The sequence below is a fragment of the Macaca nemestrina genome, chromosome 6 (genome assembly GCF_043159975.1).
Source record: "Macaca nemestrina isolate mMacNem1 chromosome 6, mMacNem.hap1, whole genome shotgun sequence".
Lineage (NCBI taxonomy): Eukaryota > Metazoa > Chordata > Mammalia > Primates > Cercopithecidae > Macaca > Macaca nemestrina.
The window spans coordinates 3,862,268-3,875,650 of NC_092130.1; the positions used below are offsets into that span (position 1 = coordinate 3,862,268).

The 13,383-nt window shown below is 41.7% G+C and overlaps 1 protein-coding gene across 2 annotated transcripts in view; it reads right to left on the reverse strand.

The window, feature by feature from the left end:
* LOC105480940 (Fas associated factor family member 2) overlaps nt 1-13,383 on the reverse strand; it is a 60,575-nt gene that overhangs the window by 3,165 nt on the left and 44,027 nt on the right. For both annotated transcript variants that reach the window (XM_011740145.3, XM_011740144.2), the window contains exons 5-10: nt 11,870-12,008; nt 10,109-10,194; nt 9,918-10,009; nt 7,544-7,721; nt 4,800-4,971; nt 3,815-3,958 (exon numbers count right to left, since the gene is read on the reverse strand). In XM_011740145.3, coding sequence (XP_011738447.1) covers nt 3,815-3,958; nt 4,800-4,971; nt 7,544-7,721; nt 9,918-10,009; nt 10,109-10,194; nt 11,870-12,008 — 811 coding nt within the window. The remainder of the gene's footprint in view (nt 1-3,814; nt 3,959-4,799; nt 4,972-7,543; nt 7,722-9,917; nt 10,010-10,108; nt 10,195-11,869; nt 12,009-13,383) is intronic.

Consider the following 13,383-nt stretch of genomic DNA (forward strand, 5'->3'; position numbering starts at 1 on the left):
GCGTGTCACCATGCCTGGCTAATTTTTTTGTATTTTTCGTAGAGATGGGGTTTCACCATGTTGGCCAGGCTGGTCTCGAACTCCTGACCTCGTGATCCACCCACCTTGGCCTCCCAAAGTGCTGGGACTACTGGCATGGGCCACCTAGCCTGGCCAGAGACAGGGTTTCATCAGGCTTGTCTCGAACTCCTGACCTCAGGTGACCCACCCACCTCGGCCTCCCAAAGTGCTGAGATTACAGGTGTGAACAACCATGCCCGGTCAAAAAAATACTTTCTGATTCCTTTTTAATCACTGCTTGAGAATACCTGGTACAAACTTGGCTTTTGTTTTTCTTTTTTTTTTTGAGATGGAATCTCACTCTGTCATCCAGGCTGGAGTACAGTGGCACGATCTCGGCTCACTGCAACCTCTGCTTCCCAGGTTCAAGCCATTCTCCTGTCTCAGCCTCCGGAGTAGCTGGGATTACAGGTGCATGTCACCACGCCTGGCTAATTTTTGTATTTTCAGTAGAGATGGGGTTTCACCATGTTGGCTAGGGTGGTCTTGAACTCCTGGCCTTAAGTGATCCACCGCCTTGGCATCCCAAAGTGCTAGTATTACAGGCATGAGTCACCGCACCCAGCTGGCATTTTTTATTTACTAATGGCAAAGGGTTGATAACCATCAGGAAACAGATTATATTACTACCAGAGGTCCCTTTCGGTTTGCAATGGACAGAAAAATTAGTTCTGGGCTTTGGATCTCTTATACATTTGTTTAAAACAAAGTCAGTTGCCTCTTTTATGACCACTCATGGGACCTGGCGATTGTTCTGCAGCGTATCCCTCTTATCTTAGCATTTCACTACTTTCCAGAGCTGAGCATTACCCACAAATCTGTCACTCCTCGAGATTATTTACAAAGGACCAAGTTCACAGGAAGATGATACAAGGCCTTTTTTTTTTGAGACAGAATTTTGCTCTGTTCACTCAGGCTGGAGTGCAATGGCACTATCTCTGTTCATTGCAACCTCCGCCTCCTGGGTTCAAGTGATTCTACAGCGTCAGCCTCCTGAATAGCTGGGATTACAGGCCTGTGCCACCACGCCTGGCTAATTTTTGTATTTTTAGTAGAGATGGGGTTTCACCATGTTGGCCAGGCTGGTCTCAAACTCCTGAACTCAGGTGATCCACCCACCTCGGCCTCCCAAAGTGCTGGGATTACAGGCATGAGCCACCGCGCCTGGCCGACACAAAGTCTTTAAGGGTACTAAAAAACACTATAGCATTATTAGGTTTTATGTAATTATCTCTGTGAATGTTAAATTCCAGGCCGGCACTATCAGGGCACTGCTACTTTACACCTTTTTCCATCTCTAAGCCCCATTTATGAGCAAACATTTCTCTTAGACTCATCTCAGGTGGCCATGATACTCTTTTTTAAAAAACAGCTTTTAGTGAGGAACTCATTTAAAAGTCTTCAAGGATCAATGAAGACTTTTAAATGAATGAATGGCTGGTTCCCTTCTGGCTGTAAGCCTATTCTGTTCCACAGTTCTAACAAATTTTTCCTCCAAAACTCTCAGGAGAGTAAATTTTTGTTAAGTTTTTCATTCTTTTTTTTTTTTTTTTTTTGAGCCAGAGTTTCACACTTGTTGCTCAGGCTGGAGTGCAATTATAGGCGTGAGCTACGGCACCTGGCCTAGGTTTTTCATATATAGTTTTATCAGAATTTTTGGGGTAGAAATTCCATGTAGTTTGTGTGTACAATAGCAAAATTGCTAGTGAACATGAAAGCTAAACTACATATACAAACCCATAGTTAAGAAACGGGACACCAGGGGAAGAAAATTAACACTAATTAACCACCTACTACATGGTGGATACTGTGTGAGGCACATCCATGTTATCTCAATTTAAAAATCCAAAGTTAGAGACATGGGGCTGAGTGCAGTGGCTCACACCTGTAATCCCAGCACTTTGGGAGGCCGAGGTGGGTGGATCACTTGAGGTCAGGAGTTTGAGACCAGCCTGACCAACATGGTGAAACCCCATCTCTACTAAAAAAAAAAAAAAAAAAAAAAAAAAAATTAGCCAGGCATGGTGGCGGGTGCCTACTTGGGAGGCTAAGGCAGGAGAATTGCTTGAGCCCAGGAGGCGGAGGTTGCAGTGAGCTGGGATAGTGCCATTGCGCTCCAGCTAGGGTGACAAGGCGAAACTGTGTCTCAAAACAAACAAAGTTAGAGACATGAGCACTTCCCCTAATATAAATAAATGCATAAATGAGAGAGAAATAAAACAAGGAAGCCATTTGCTTCTCTCTTACCAGAATGTTTCATAACTTTAATTCTGTATTAGTTCTCTGAGTCTTACTTACATTCTGTACTGGCCAGTAAGCTCCATGAATTCCAAAACCATGTCTCAATCATCTAAACGATTCCTAGACTATCTAGCTCAGTGTATGACACACCTATCTGCAGTTTAAACTTATCAGAGGGCAGATTATAGTTCCAGTTCACTAATGGGATATCTGAGGCCCTGTAAAAGTTTTGCAACTTGCCCAATGTTGTCCAGTTAAACAAACAGAAGCCATGAATGTACTACCCAGCCTCACCTGACTACAGTGCATCATCCTTTAATTACGAAGTTTACCCTTGATTATTCTGAATGATCAGGAAAACTGCAGAATCCACTACAGCTATAAATTTGGAAAGGTGACATACTGACTCTCAATATAAACAAATTTTCTTTTGGTTACAAATACCAAAAATAGTAGTGAGTATTTAAGTGCTTACTAGGAGCCAGGCACAATGTTGAGAATTTAATTCTAACAACAATCCTACTAGGGAATGCCTATTATTATTATTATTATTATTATTATTATTATTATTTTTGACAGGGTCTCTCTCTATCGCCCGGGCTGGAGTGCAGTGGCACGATCTTGGCTCACTGCAACCTCCACCTCCCGGGTTCAAGTGATTCTCCTGCCTCAGTCTCCTGAGTAGCTGGGACTACAGGCGTGTGCCACCACGCCCAGCTAATTTTTGTAATTTTAGTAGAGGCGAGGTTTCACCATGTTGGCCAGGCTGGTCTCAAACTCTTGACCTCAAATGATCCACTCACCTTGGCCTCCCAAAGTGCTGGGATTACAGGCATGAGCACTGTGCCATGCCATGCCTATTATTAAACCCATTTTACAGATGAAGAAGTTGAGGCTTAGAAATTAAGTAAACTGACCAAGGAAACACATTTAGTAACCCTGGAAGAATGAAAATTTGATCCCCATGCTGTGAGACTGAGTTTCTGTTTTTAATGACTTCCATGTGGAAATGACAAACACTATTACATGGCTATCATATATACAAAGTAGCCTCAGAAAATGGGGCCTCAGAAAATGAGTAGAAAGAGAAAGACAACTGCATCCAAACTGCAAGTGCACTTATATTCAGGTATGTCATTCTAGTGCTTTTTCTACAGAGCAGGCGTCTGGTGGGATTCTGAAGCCAAGGCAGGAAGACAGCACAGAAGAGTCTCCCATCTTCAAACACACAAGTCTTTTGAGGGACTTATGTAAGGTACCTGTTTTTCTTAGCAGAGCCCAAACATAATTAAACAAAAACTTAAACATTGCTTTGAGTTGGAAGCTAGAACTGAAGGAGCCTACAGCAGTCCACTCTGCAGTACTGTTCCTGGTATCCACTGATGGCATACCCATCTCTCTCTCTGTTCCCTGTTCATCAGAGCAGCAGACAGACACTCTCAAGAGTCAGTAAAAGCTCCAAATCTATAGCCCAGATGCTACATACACTTCACAGAACTTAGGTGGTCCTTACTGTTAGAGACTGTGAAAAGTGGAATCGTCTCTCTACTCGAGAATCATTGGGCAATTTGAAGATGATCTTGACACTTTCAGGGTCATCAGGGGAAGGTTCAGGGGGCAGGCATTCCAACTTCCTTTCCTTTTCCTCCTGTAAATTCTGCAGAGACACAAAGCAAAGGTGAGGCTATGGCTCAAGAAATAAATACAATGACCATGTAGCTTTATTATACAGTCGTCAGAAGAAAAATTAATGTTTAAGTATTCTAAGAAAAACCTCTTGGGAATAGTCAAAAACAACCTAAATTTAAAGTACAATTATATCTCATGTATTATTTATTATGTCTAGGTATTTATTTGAGAAAAAGGGGAAAGGGAGCAGGGTGCCATGGTATGTGCTTGTAGTTCCAGCTACTTGAGAGGCCACAGCAGGACTGCTTGAGCCCAGGTGTTTCGGGGTGTAGTGTGCCATGACTGCACTAGTGAATAGCCACTGCACTCCAACCTGGGCAACACAGTGAGACCCCATCTCTTAAAAAAAAAAAAAAAAAAGAAATACATTGCTAGGGAACAAAAACAACAACAACAAAACAAAACAAAAACAAAAAGATAATGAGTAAAATGCCAAATCAGCTAATACTGGTATCAATAATGAATATTTAGGGCCAGGCATGGTGGCTCATGCCCGTAATCCCAGCACTTTGGAAAGCCAAGACAGGCAGATCACGTGAGGTCAGGAGTTCGAGAGCAGGCTGGCCAACATGGCAAAGCCTGTCTCTTTTTAAAAATTTTTATTTAAAAAAGAATGAGTATTTAAATGGTATGAAAAATTTAAATCACCCATAATCACAACATGTTCTATTTTTTTCTTTCCTTTTTCCTTTTGTTTTTCTCTTAGTCTGTTTAAAGTGGCTATCATTTATTCCTTTTACACTTAAGACCAAGATGGCAAAGTCTCGGCAGTTTGGGAACCACAGGGAGTAAAGCCACAGGTCCATTACCCGCCGCCGTCTCTCCTCTGCCAACTTTTGTTGTTGCACCTCCTCCTCCTTCCGCCGCTTACGCTCCCGCTCCTCCCGTTTCTTTCTTTCTTTCTCCTGGTCAGCCCTAAGAGAGGCCAGGTAGGCCTCATCCTGCTGTTGTCTCAGCACTTGGGTCTGGTTTCTTTCTTCCCTGTGAACAGATCAAAAGCAAGAGAAGAAAAACAGCACTCTCACAAGTTCTGTTTTCTTATACTGAAATTTTCTGTGTGCGCGCGCGTGCGTGCGTGTGTGTGTGTAAAAACGGTGATATTCTTAGCAGATGACTATTTCACACTGCCATAAGGGATTCCAAAAGCAAAGCATGGCAGAATCTGAATAAGCCACCTTTTATCTCAGTTTAATTTGGCAGAAAAGAAAACAGCAAGTTGTCCTCTCCTCTTTTACAATAAAATTTTTCCCCTAATTCTAACAAATGTAACACAGTACTGTTATTATGAAGGGATCATCAACATCATATTTTGGGTTACTGCATTTTTGTACTGATCTCATAAAACCAAAACACACACATATACATCCATATACACATTGTAGCAGATCTGAAAATGTAGAGTTTTCAGAGTGATTCAGAGATTCCCTAATCAAAGATAAAACACTATATAACATTTGGCATAGCTCCTATTTTCTCTCCAACAAATTTCTGTTTTGTCTTACCCAAAATATTTAGCCAATCAAAATAGTTGAACAGATAAAACATTCTTGCTTTATACTTTCTTTAAAAATTAAGACAAAATTTACATGCAATGAAATGCACAGATCTTAATGTACAATTCAATGAATTTTGATAAATGTAACCACATAATCACCACTTCAATCAAGAAAGAACATTTCAGTTACCTCAGAAAGTTTCCTCTTCTATACATTTTTTTTTTTTTTTTTTTTTTTGAGACGGAGTCTCGCTCTGTCACTCAGGCTGGAGTGCAGTGGCCGGATCTCAGCTCACTGCAAGCTCCGCCTCCCGGGTTCACGCCATTCTCCGGCCTCAGCCTCCCGAGTAGCTGGGACTACAGGCGCCCGCCACCTTGCCTGGCTAGTTTTTTGTATTTCTTAGTAGAGACGGGGTTTCACTGTGTTAGCCAGGATGGTCTCGATTTCCTGACCTCGTGATCCGCCCGTCTCGGCCTCCCAAAGTGCTGGGATTACAGGCTTGAGCCACCGCGCCCGGCCTACATTTTTTTACACAGTTAAAATAACACTATATTTATAGGGTTTTGACCTTGTTTTTTCTTTTTTTTGGAGACAGGGTGTTGCTCTGTCACCCAGGCTAGAGTGCAGTGGTGCGATCATGACTCACTGCAGCCTCAACCTCCTAGGCTAAAGCAATCCTGCCACCTCAGCTTACAGACGTGTGCCGCCACGCCTAGCTAATTTTTGTATTTTTTGTAGAGATGGGGTTTCACCTTGTTGCCCGGGCTGACCTCAAACTCCTGAGTTCAAGTGATCTTCTTACCTCAGCCTCCCGAAGTGCTGGGATTACAGGTATGAGCCAACATGCCCGGCCTGATTCTGCATTTTTCTAATATGTAACAAGCATGTCCCCATGTTATTAAAAGCTTTCCATAAATTTAAGTTTGTTTAACTTTCTTGAGGGCAAGTTGGCATTACAAATCAAAAGTCGTAAACATATACTTATATTGTCTCACCCAGAAACTGTACTTTCAGGAATTTAAATTTTAATCTAAGGAAACCATCACAAATTGCAAAAAAATTATCTCCATGTATGCTATTTATTATAGCAACAAACAGAAAGTAATCCAAAAATCCAAAAAGAGTGGCCTGGTTAAATTATGATGTATTTAGATAATAGAATGTTATGCAGTAATTTTTAAAATGTGGCAGAATATTTAATGATGAGGGAAAAGGCTGTGATACATTCTTACATGAAGAAGGGTTGTAAAAAAGTATTGTCTCAATTTTACAAATAAATGTGTACATATAGAGGGGTGTGTGTTGTGTGTAAAATTAAAAAAATATATAACAATGTTCAAGTGGTGGCAGGATTATCAGTGATTTTAAATTTCTTCCTTGTGCTTTTTTGTGGTTTTAGGATTTCCTATAATTAATGTACATAACTTATGTAATGGAGAGGAATTATAGCCATTCCACTTTTTTTTTTTTTACATCAAAGTTCTTTATATTGTATTCGGCTATTCTAAATACCACAATGTACATTCTTGAGCATAGAGGCCTGTCTTTATTTTGTTTATTCATTCATTTATTTTTTAAAGACAGCGTCCTGCTCTGTCATTCAGGCTGGAGTGCAGAGGCACAATCAGAGATCACTGCTGCCTCCAACTCCTGGCCTCAAGCAATCCTCCCACCGCAGGCTCCCAAGTAGCTGGGACTACAGGCATGTACCACCATGCCTGGCTAATTTTTTCTTATTTTTTGTAGAGATGGGGTCTTACTTTGCTGCCCAGTCTGGGTTCAAGTAATCCTCCTGCCTCAGCCTCCTAATGTGGTAGGATTTCAGGTGTTAGCCACTGCACCCAGCCCTTGTCTTTATTTTGAACATCTCTAAGAACAGATTACCTGATATAGAGTAATTTAGGTCAAACTATGTAAATATTTTGACGATAAATGGGCAAAGCTAAAAGCTAACAGTGGCCTGATGCACAGAAGAAGTCAGTATTGGTAGAGCCCCAGGTCAGCCCTCCAAATTTACAACTGGTCTCTCTCTGTTCCAGAAGGGAACTCCCTTGTACCTTTCTAGGCGTTCTGACACCAGGTAAGTCTGGTTAGCATCCATGATAAATGTCAGTTGGTTAATGAGGTCATCAGGTTGAATGAGGCCTTCTAGCCGTCCCACCACAGTCATCCTTCGATCCTTCAGCATAATCATGGCCAGGAATGGATAGGTGTTCTCTCGTAAAGCCTGTGAGACTGACAAAAAGACCCAACAGATCAAGGGCAGGACTTGACGGTGAAAAAGATCAACCTTAGACTTTTCACAATGAGTGAGAGAGAACTATTTTAATCCTGGTTGAGGAAGACGGGAGGTATCATTTGGTCTCTGCCTTTCCCCACTTCCTAGTTTCTTTCTTTCTTTTCTTTTTTTGAGCCAGGGTCTCACTATGTTGTTCAGGCTGGTCTCCAACTCCTGGGCTCAAGTGACCTGACCACCTCAGCCTCCTGAGTAGCTGGGAGTACAGGTGTGTGCCACCATGCCTAGTTCCTCCCAGTTTTGTAATCTTTTGTTTTTGTTATCAATTTGCATGCCTATCCCTAGGTGCTTGACTAGAATAAGACAGGCTTTCCTGGTGGCGGTGTGGTTGTTGTGATGATGCCAGGGAAGGCTGCAGAGTTCAAGGATAATGTCTACTTGATGGTAGGAAAAGGATCTATAAAGAATCTGGCAGTTTTTCCCTGTACAAGGGCTCAAACATAAAAGGGCACAAGGCTGCAAGTCTCAGCTTGATGATACTGATGATAATCTCCACCATCATCTTTTTTCTCTTGCCTAATCCTTTCCTTACCCTTTCTCCCCATGTATCTTTTCTCTACCCGTAAAAAGGTTAGTTTTTCTGTTCCAAAGAAGTTTATTAATAGAAAGTTGAGGCTGGGCTGGTAGCTCACACCTTTAATCCCAGCAGTTTTGGGAGGCCGAGGTGGTTGGGTCATTTGAGGTCAGGGATTCGAGACCAGCCTGGCCAACATGATGAAACCCCATCTCTACAAAAAATACAAAAATTAGTAGGGCATGGTGGTACGTCCCTGTAATTCCAGCTACTTGGGAGGCTAAGGCAGGAGAATCACTTGAACCCGGGAGGTGGAGGCTGCAGTGAACCAAGATCGCACCACTGCACTCCAACCTGGGTGACAGAGTAAGACTTGGTCTCAAAAAAAAACAAAAAAAACAAAAAGAAAATTGGTTTCCAAATGACTAAACTTTTTACCATAACAGAGTTTTATCTATGTTTTCCTTATGGTGTGAAATAAGAGATTTTATAAACTTCTATTAAAAAAAGTCCTTACCTTCCTTCTACTCACAACCTCCCTTTCGCCCCCGTCAAAGCTGTATTAGAATGGCAAAATGCATGCAGGAATTTGGATGTTTAAAAACAAATAGGCTGAAGATTCAGATTCCGGGATGCAGGGACAACATCTGCCGCATCTTTGGTTCTAAAGTCATGGCACAGTATGTGGCATGCTAATATAAACTCAAAGGTTGCTGGATACAAGTAGCCGCAAAAATGACTACATTCTTCCTCACTGGATGCCTTCATATCTTTTACTAAACGCCTAAAAATACTTATCTCTAAAGATCTGAACTTTCCAAATCCATATTAGTACTCAAGGTACTCAAACAACTGACTCACTATGCAAGGGCTCTGTTAAAATTGTTGATGAAAAGAATAAACTCTTCAGTAAAAGCCCATTAAGATTAAAGGCAAGCTGCTAGCCAAGACTGGATATTTCTATGAATGTGGCAGGCTTTGGCAATGCTGAATGTGAAGAATGGGCTTTAGAATCTGGCAGACCCAATCATATGCTACAACTTGCTAATTATGGCGGGGCACAGTGGCTCACACCTGTAATCCCAGCACTTTGGGAGGCTGAGGTGGGCTGATCACTTGAGTCCAGGAGTCTGAAGCCACATGGTGAAACCCTGTCTCTACTAAAAATACAAAAAAATTAACTAGGTGTGGTGGCGCACACCAGTAGTTCCAGCTACTCAGGAGGCTGAGGCAGGACCATCGCTTGAACCCAGGAGGTGGAGGCTGCAGTGAGCCAAGACTGCGCCACTGCACTCCAGCCTGGGTGACAGAGCAAGACTCCATCTCAAAAAAAAAATTTTTAATTAAATAAAAAACAAAAAAATAAAACTTGCTAATTGTGTGATCTTCAGCCAGTGGCTTAAACTCTCTGAGCCTGTTTCCTAAACCATAAAGTGAAGGTAATATGACCCCCTATCTCTCAGGACTGCTGAGAGGATTAAATAAGACAATATAAAACAGTAACTAGCATCGTATCCTACCACAGAACGAACACTCTTGTAATAAATGGCACGGCATGTCTTTCCAGACTATTCCAAAGATTCTCCAACAACCTGAATGAGGCAGAAGAAACATAACTTACCCCTGTATCCCTCAGGTTTGTTTGTAGAGCATGCCCAGAAGAGCATCCTTGTGTTTATTAGTGAAATAACTTCAGGTGCACAGAGTGTGTTGCTGTGGAAAGGTACGAAAAGGTCATGAGAACAACTTGCTGACTACGAACTGTCACCAGAAAGAGTCAGAAAAGAGAAGGAAAATAATCAATCCACTTACCGACAAAACTCATCAGAGTCCTGGTGATCATCTCCATGAAGATAAACCAAAAGAAAGCGAAGCTCCCGTTTGGCATCGTTAAGTGCCTGTGAGAAACAAGAGCACTCATTATTACGAAGACTGTGCCTTGAGCTTATATTTAGGCTAAGGGTCCTAATGGATACAGTTATGTATTTAAGAACAAAAGGAAAAAATAAGGAAAAAAGGTGAGCGAGAAATCAGAAAATTCCTGAGCTCCTACCTTCACACCCCTGGCATTGCTCTCCCTATAGAAACTCCATGCTAACAAGCTTTAATGAAAAGGTTTTAGTGTTGTTAGGATTCAAACTGTAACAGACACATGAGAGTAGACAGGCTTACAAATACAGGTTCCCAACAAATCACAGAAAAGTCAGCTGCACCCACAGTCTAAGGAAGATTAAAAACAGGAGAATCTGACCATATGAAAGGGAGGTGAGAATTTTTCTACTTCACAGCTACAACATCCTTGTAAGTAAAAAATAACCGTGAAGACAACCCTGATCCTAGGCCATATGGAGTAGGAATGATGGACTGTACGATCCAAAGGCATTCTAAAGAGCACAGGGTGTAAAAGACTTTCAAAGACTTTCATCCAAGACTCGTGTGCGTGCTCCTGAGTGTGCGTGCTCCTGCGTGTGCGTGCTCCTGAGTACACTATACGGTACAACTGCTGACATGGCCAAGGGTGGTCTACCCTCAGGATCATAGCAGAGAGGGTACACGGGAGGTGCTCATCTCACTCATCTCTGTATCTTTAGCACTGAGGACACTGCCTGGCATACAGTAGGTGCTCAGTGTTTGTTGAGTGGGGTGGGAACAGCCACCGAGGAGACTGACTATGATAAAAAGCAGATATGGGAAAATCAAAGCAGGAAGCAAGGGTGAGCATTTTTCTCTTTCTCCAGATAGATTCAGGAATTCTGGAGGCTGCATAATAGAACCCCCTTGTGCCTATTCCCACGGCATTCCCATAGTTTTTCCTATTCCCATAGTGTTAATTCTATGTATTTCTCTGGCAAACTAGGGACATACCTAACACCCACAGAACTCTAATTTTTCCTTCCCTGAATGGTCAGGTCTTGAGTCAAAGGTCTACATAGCTGAGGTTGAATGAGATGTGCTACCCTGAGTCTATGGTCTACGTTCTTGTTCAATTCTGTGAGAGATAAAGAAGATTTAGGCTTTGCCTTCAAGGGGCTTACAGTCTGGTAGCAGAGATTAGACATGAACACAAATAATATATGAAAGAATATAAAATTGCTATCAAGTTTTAAAAGCTATGGAAGAACAAAGGGAAATATTAGTATTCTAGATTGTGAGACAGGGGAGGACAGGGCACAACAATCAGGGATAGTTATAAGTGGGGAGCAACATGAGCTAGTTGAAGGACTGGTAAGATTCCAATTAGCAAAAATGTGAGGAAGGCATTCCATATGGAGGGACCAGCAAAAGCAAAGGCACAGAGGTAGGCAAGTATGGACTATGTTCAGGGAATGAGCCAGCTGGAACTGAGGGTATGGTAAAGTAAGTTATGCAGAAAAGACCTCAAAAGAAGGGCAGCATTAGATCAAAGAGGGGCCAGCTACAGGGTTTGGTCTTTTTTTATTACCCCCTGTAAGCACTGAAGAGCTAATTAAGGTTTTCAAGTAAAAGAAGGACATGATCAGTACTGGGCTATGCTTTCCTTTGAGGGTAGAATCATCTCAGTAAGTTGGCATCTACATGGTTTGCGGCACTGACCTGGCTGTACGTTCCCTGGTAGAAGACAGGGTGTGCCCTCCCATATTTCTCTTCAAAAGAGTGCATAAATGAAACAATGTCCCCAACGGGGTCAGTGACCCGGCTGCGAGGGTCAGGCCGTATAAAACGAAGAGCAAACCTGGGGAAGAAGGAATAAATATCACATGAATCCAGCTTACTATAGTGCATATGGAGTGGGCCAATTTGTACAGATTCCTGTAACATAGCCAGAGGCATCGCAACAAAGGGAGGTGAATGGTCTGTGAGTGGACCATCAAATCCGACAGTAGAGTCTGGTTCAAAAGCCATAAAGCAGCAAGTGTTATTCTACTGCTTGTTCAGGAAGAATGCAAACTACTGGGATTATAAATTCCAACACTGGCCTACATAAATTCTGAGTATTTTTTGTGGAACAATTTAGGGCTAGAAGGATTTGGAAGGGAAGACACAGTATCCAAAAAGATCATGTGTCAGGCTATGCATCCAGACTCTCTAGAATGGCACCATCTAAATACTGTAGCCACTAGTCGAATGTGGCTATTCTGAATTTAAATCTATTACATACAATTAAAATTCAGTTCCTTAGTAATGCTAGCCACATTTCAAGTGCTCAACAGCCACATGTTTAATGGTTTTCATATTGAACAGCGGAGATACAGAACACTTCTATCATCACAGAGAGTTCTACTGGACAGTGCTTTAGAACAGAGGTCACTTTCTGGTTGTCCTACTTGCTCCTCCTTCTCCTTTGTTTTCCTGGGATTTTGAATATTGAGTTCACAACCCCAAACTATTCAAATTACGGATAGGAACTTCAAATCTAAAGTTGCGGTTATGATTTACTTGCTCTTCAAAGGGGCAAGTACATTTTGCTTGATGATTTATTGTTGATGGTATCCACGGAGGAAGTTATAAAACTGCTCCACAGTACCCTGGCAGATGTGGAGTACTGGCAGCTCTTGTAAAGTGAAGAATACATACCTAATGGTATCACACATCTGTTTCCAAAGGGCCTACCCTATTTGCATAGTACCATTTATTTATCCTTTGGGTTTCCAGAGAAGGCAATGGGACAGAGGCTAATGTGTTACCTAACATTAAACAAGCCGGTTGGATGATACAGCTGCATTAAAATTAGTAATACATGCCATGCATATTTTCCCTGGGAAAGCAAACAATATTCATTTACTTGGAAAATTTTCAGCACAGACAAGGTGACTAAACTATAATACTTTCCTTAACAAAAAGTGAACAAATTCATTATCCCAACAAATTCCCCGTGTATACAATTCTACTTGGAATTTCTCCCGAGTAATCAAACCAAATTCATCAACACAAACATTCCAGAGCGAATTAAAAGCACAAAATGTAGTAAGTTGTATATGTGGGGGAATGGTTAGAAATTCTTTAGTAGCCTGATGTTTTAACTACTTTCTTTGAAATTAAGCATTTTAGAATTATCTCTTAAAGGCTTTATTTTTTTTTCCTCATTATACAATATTCCTACAATCTAC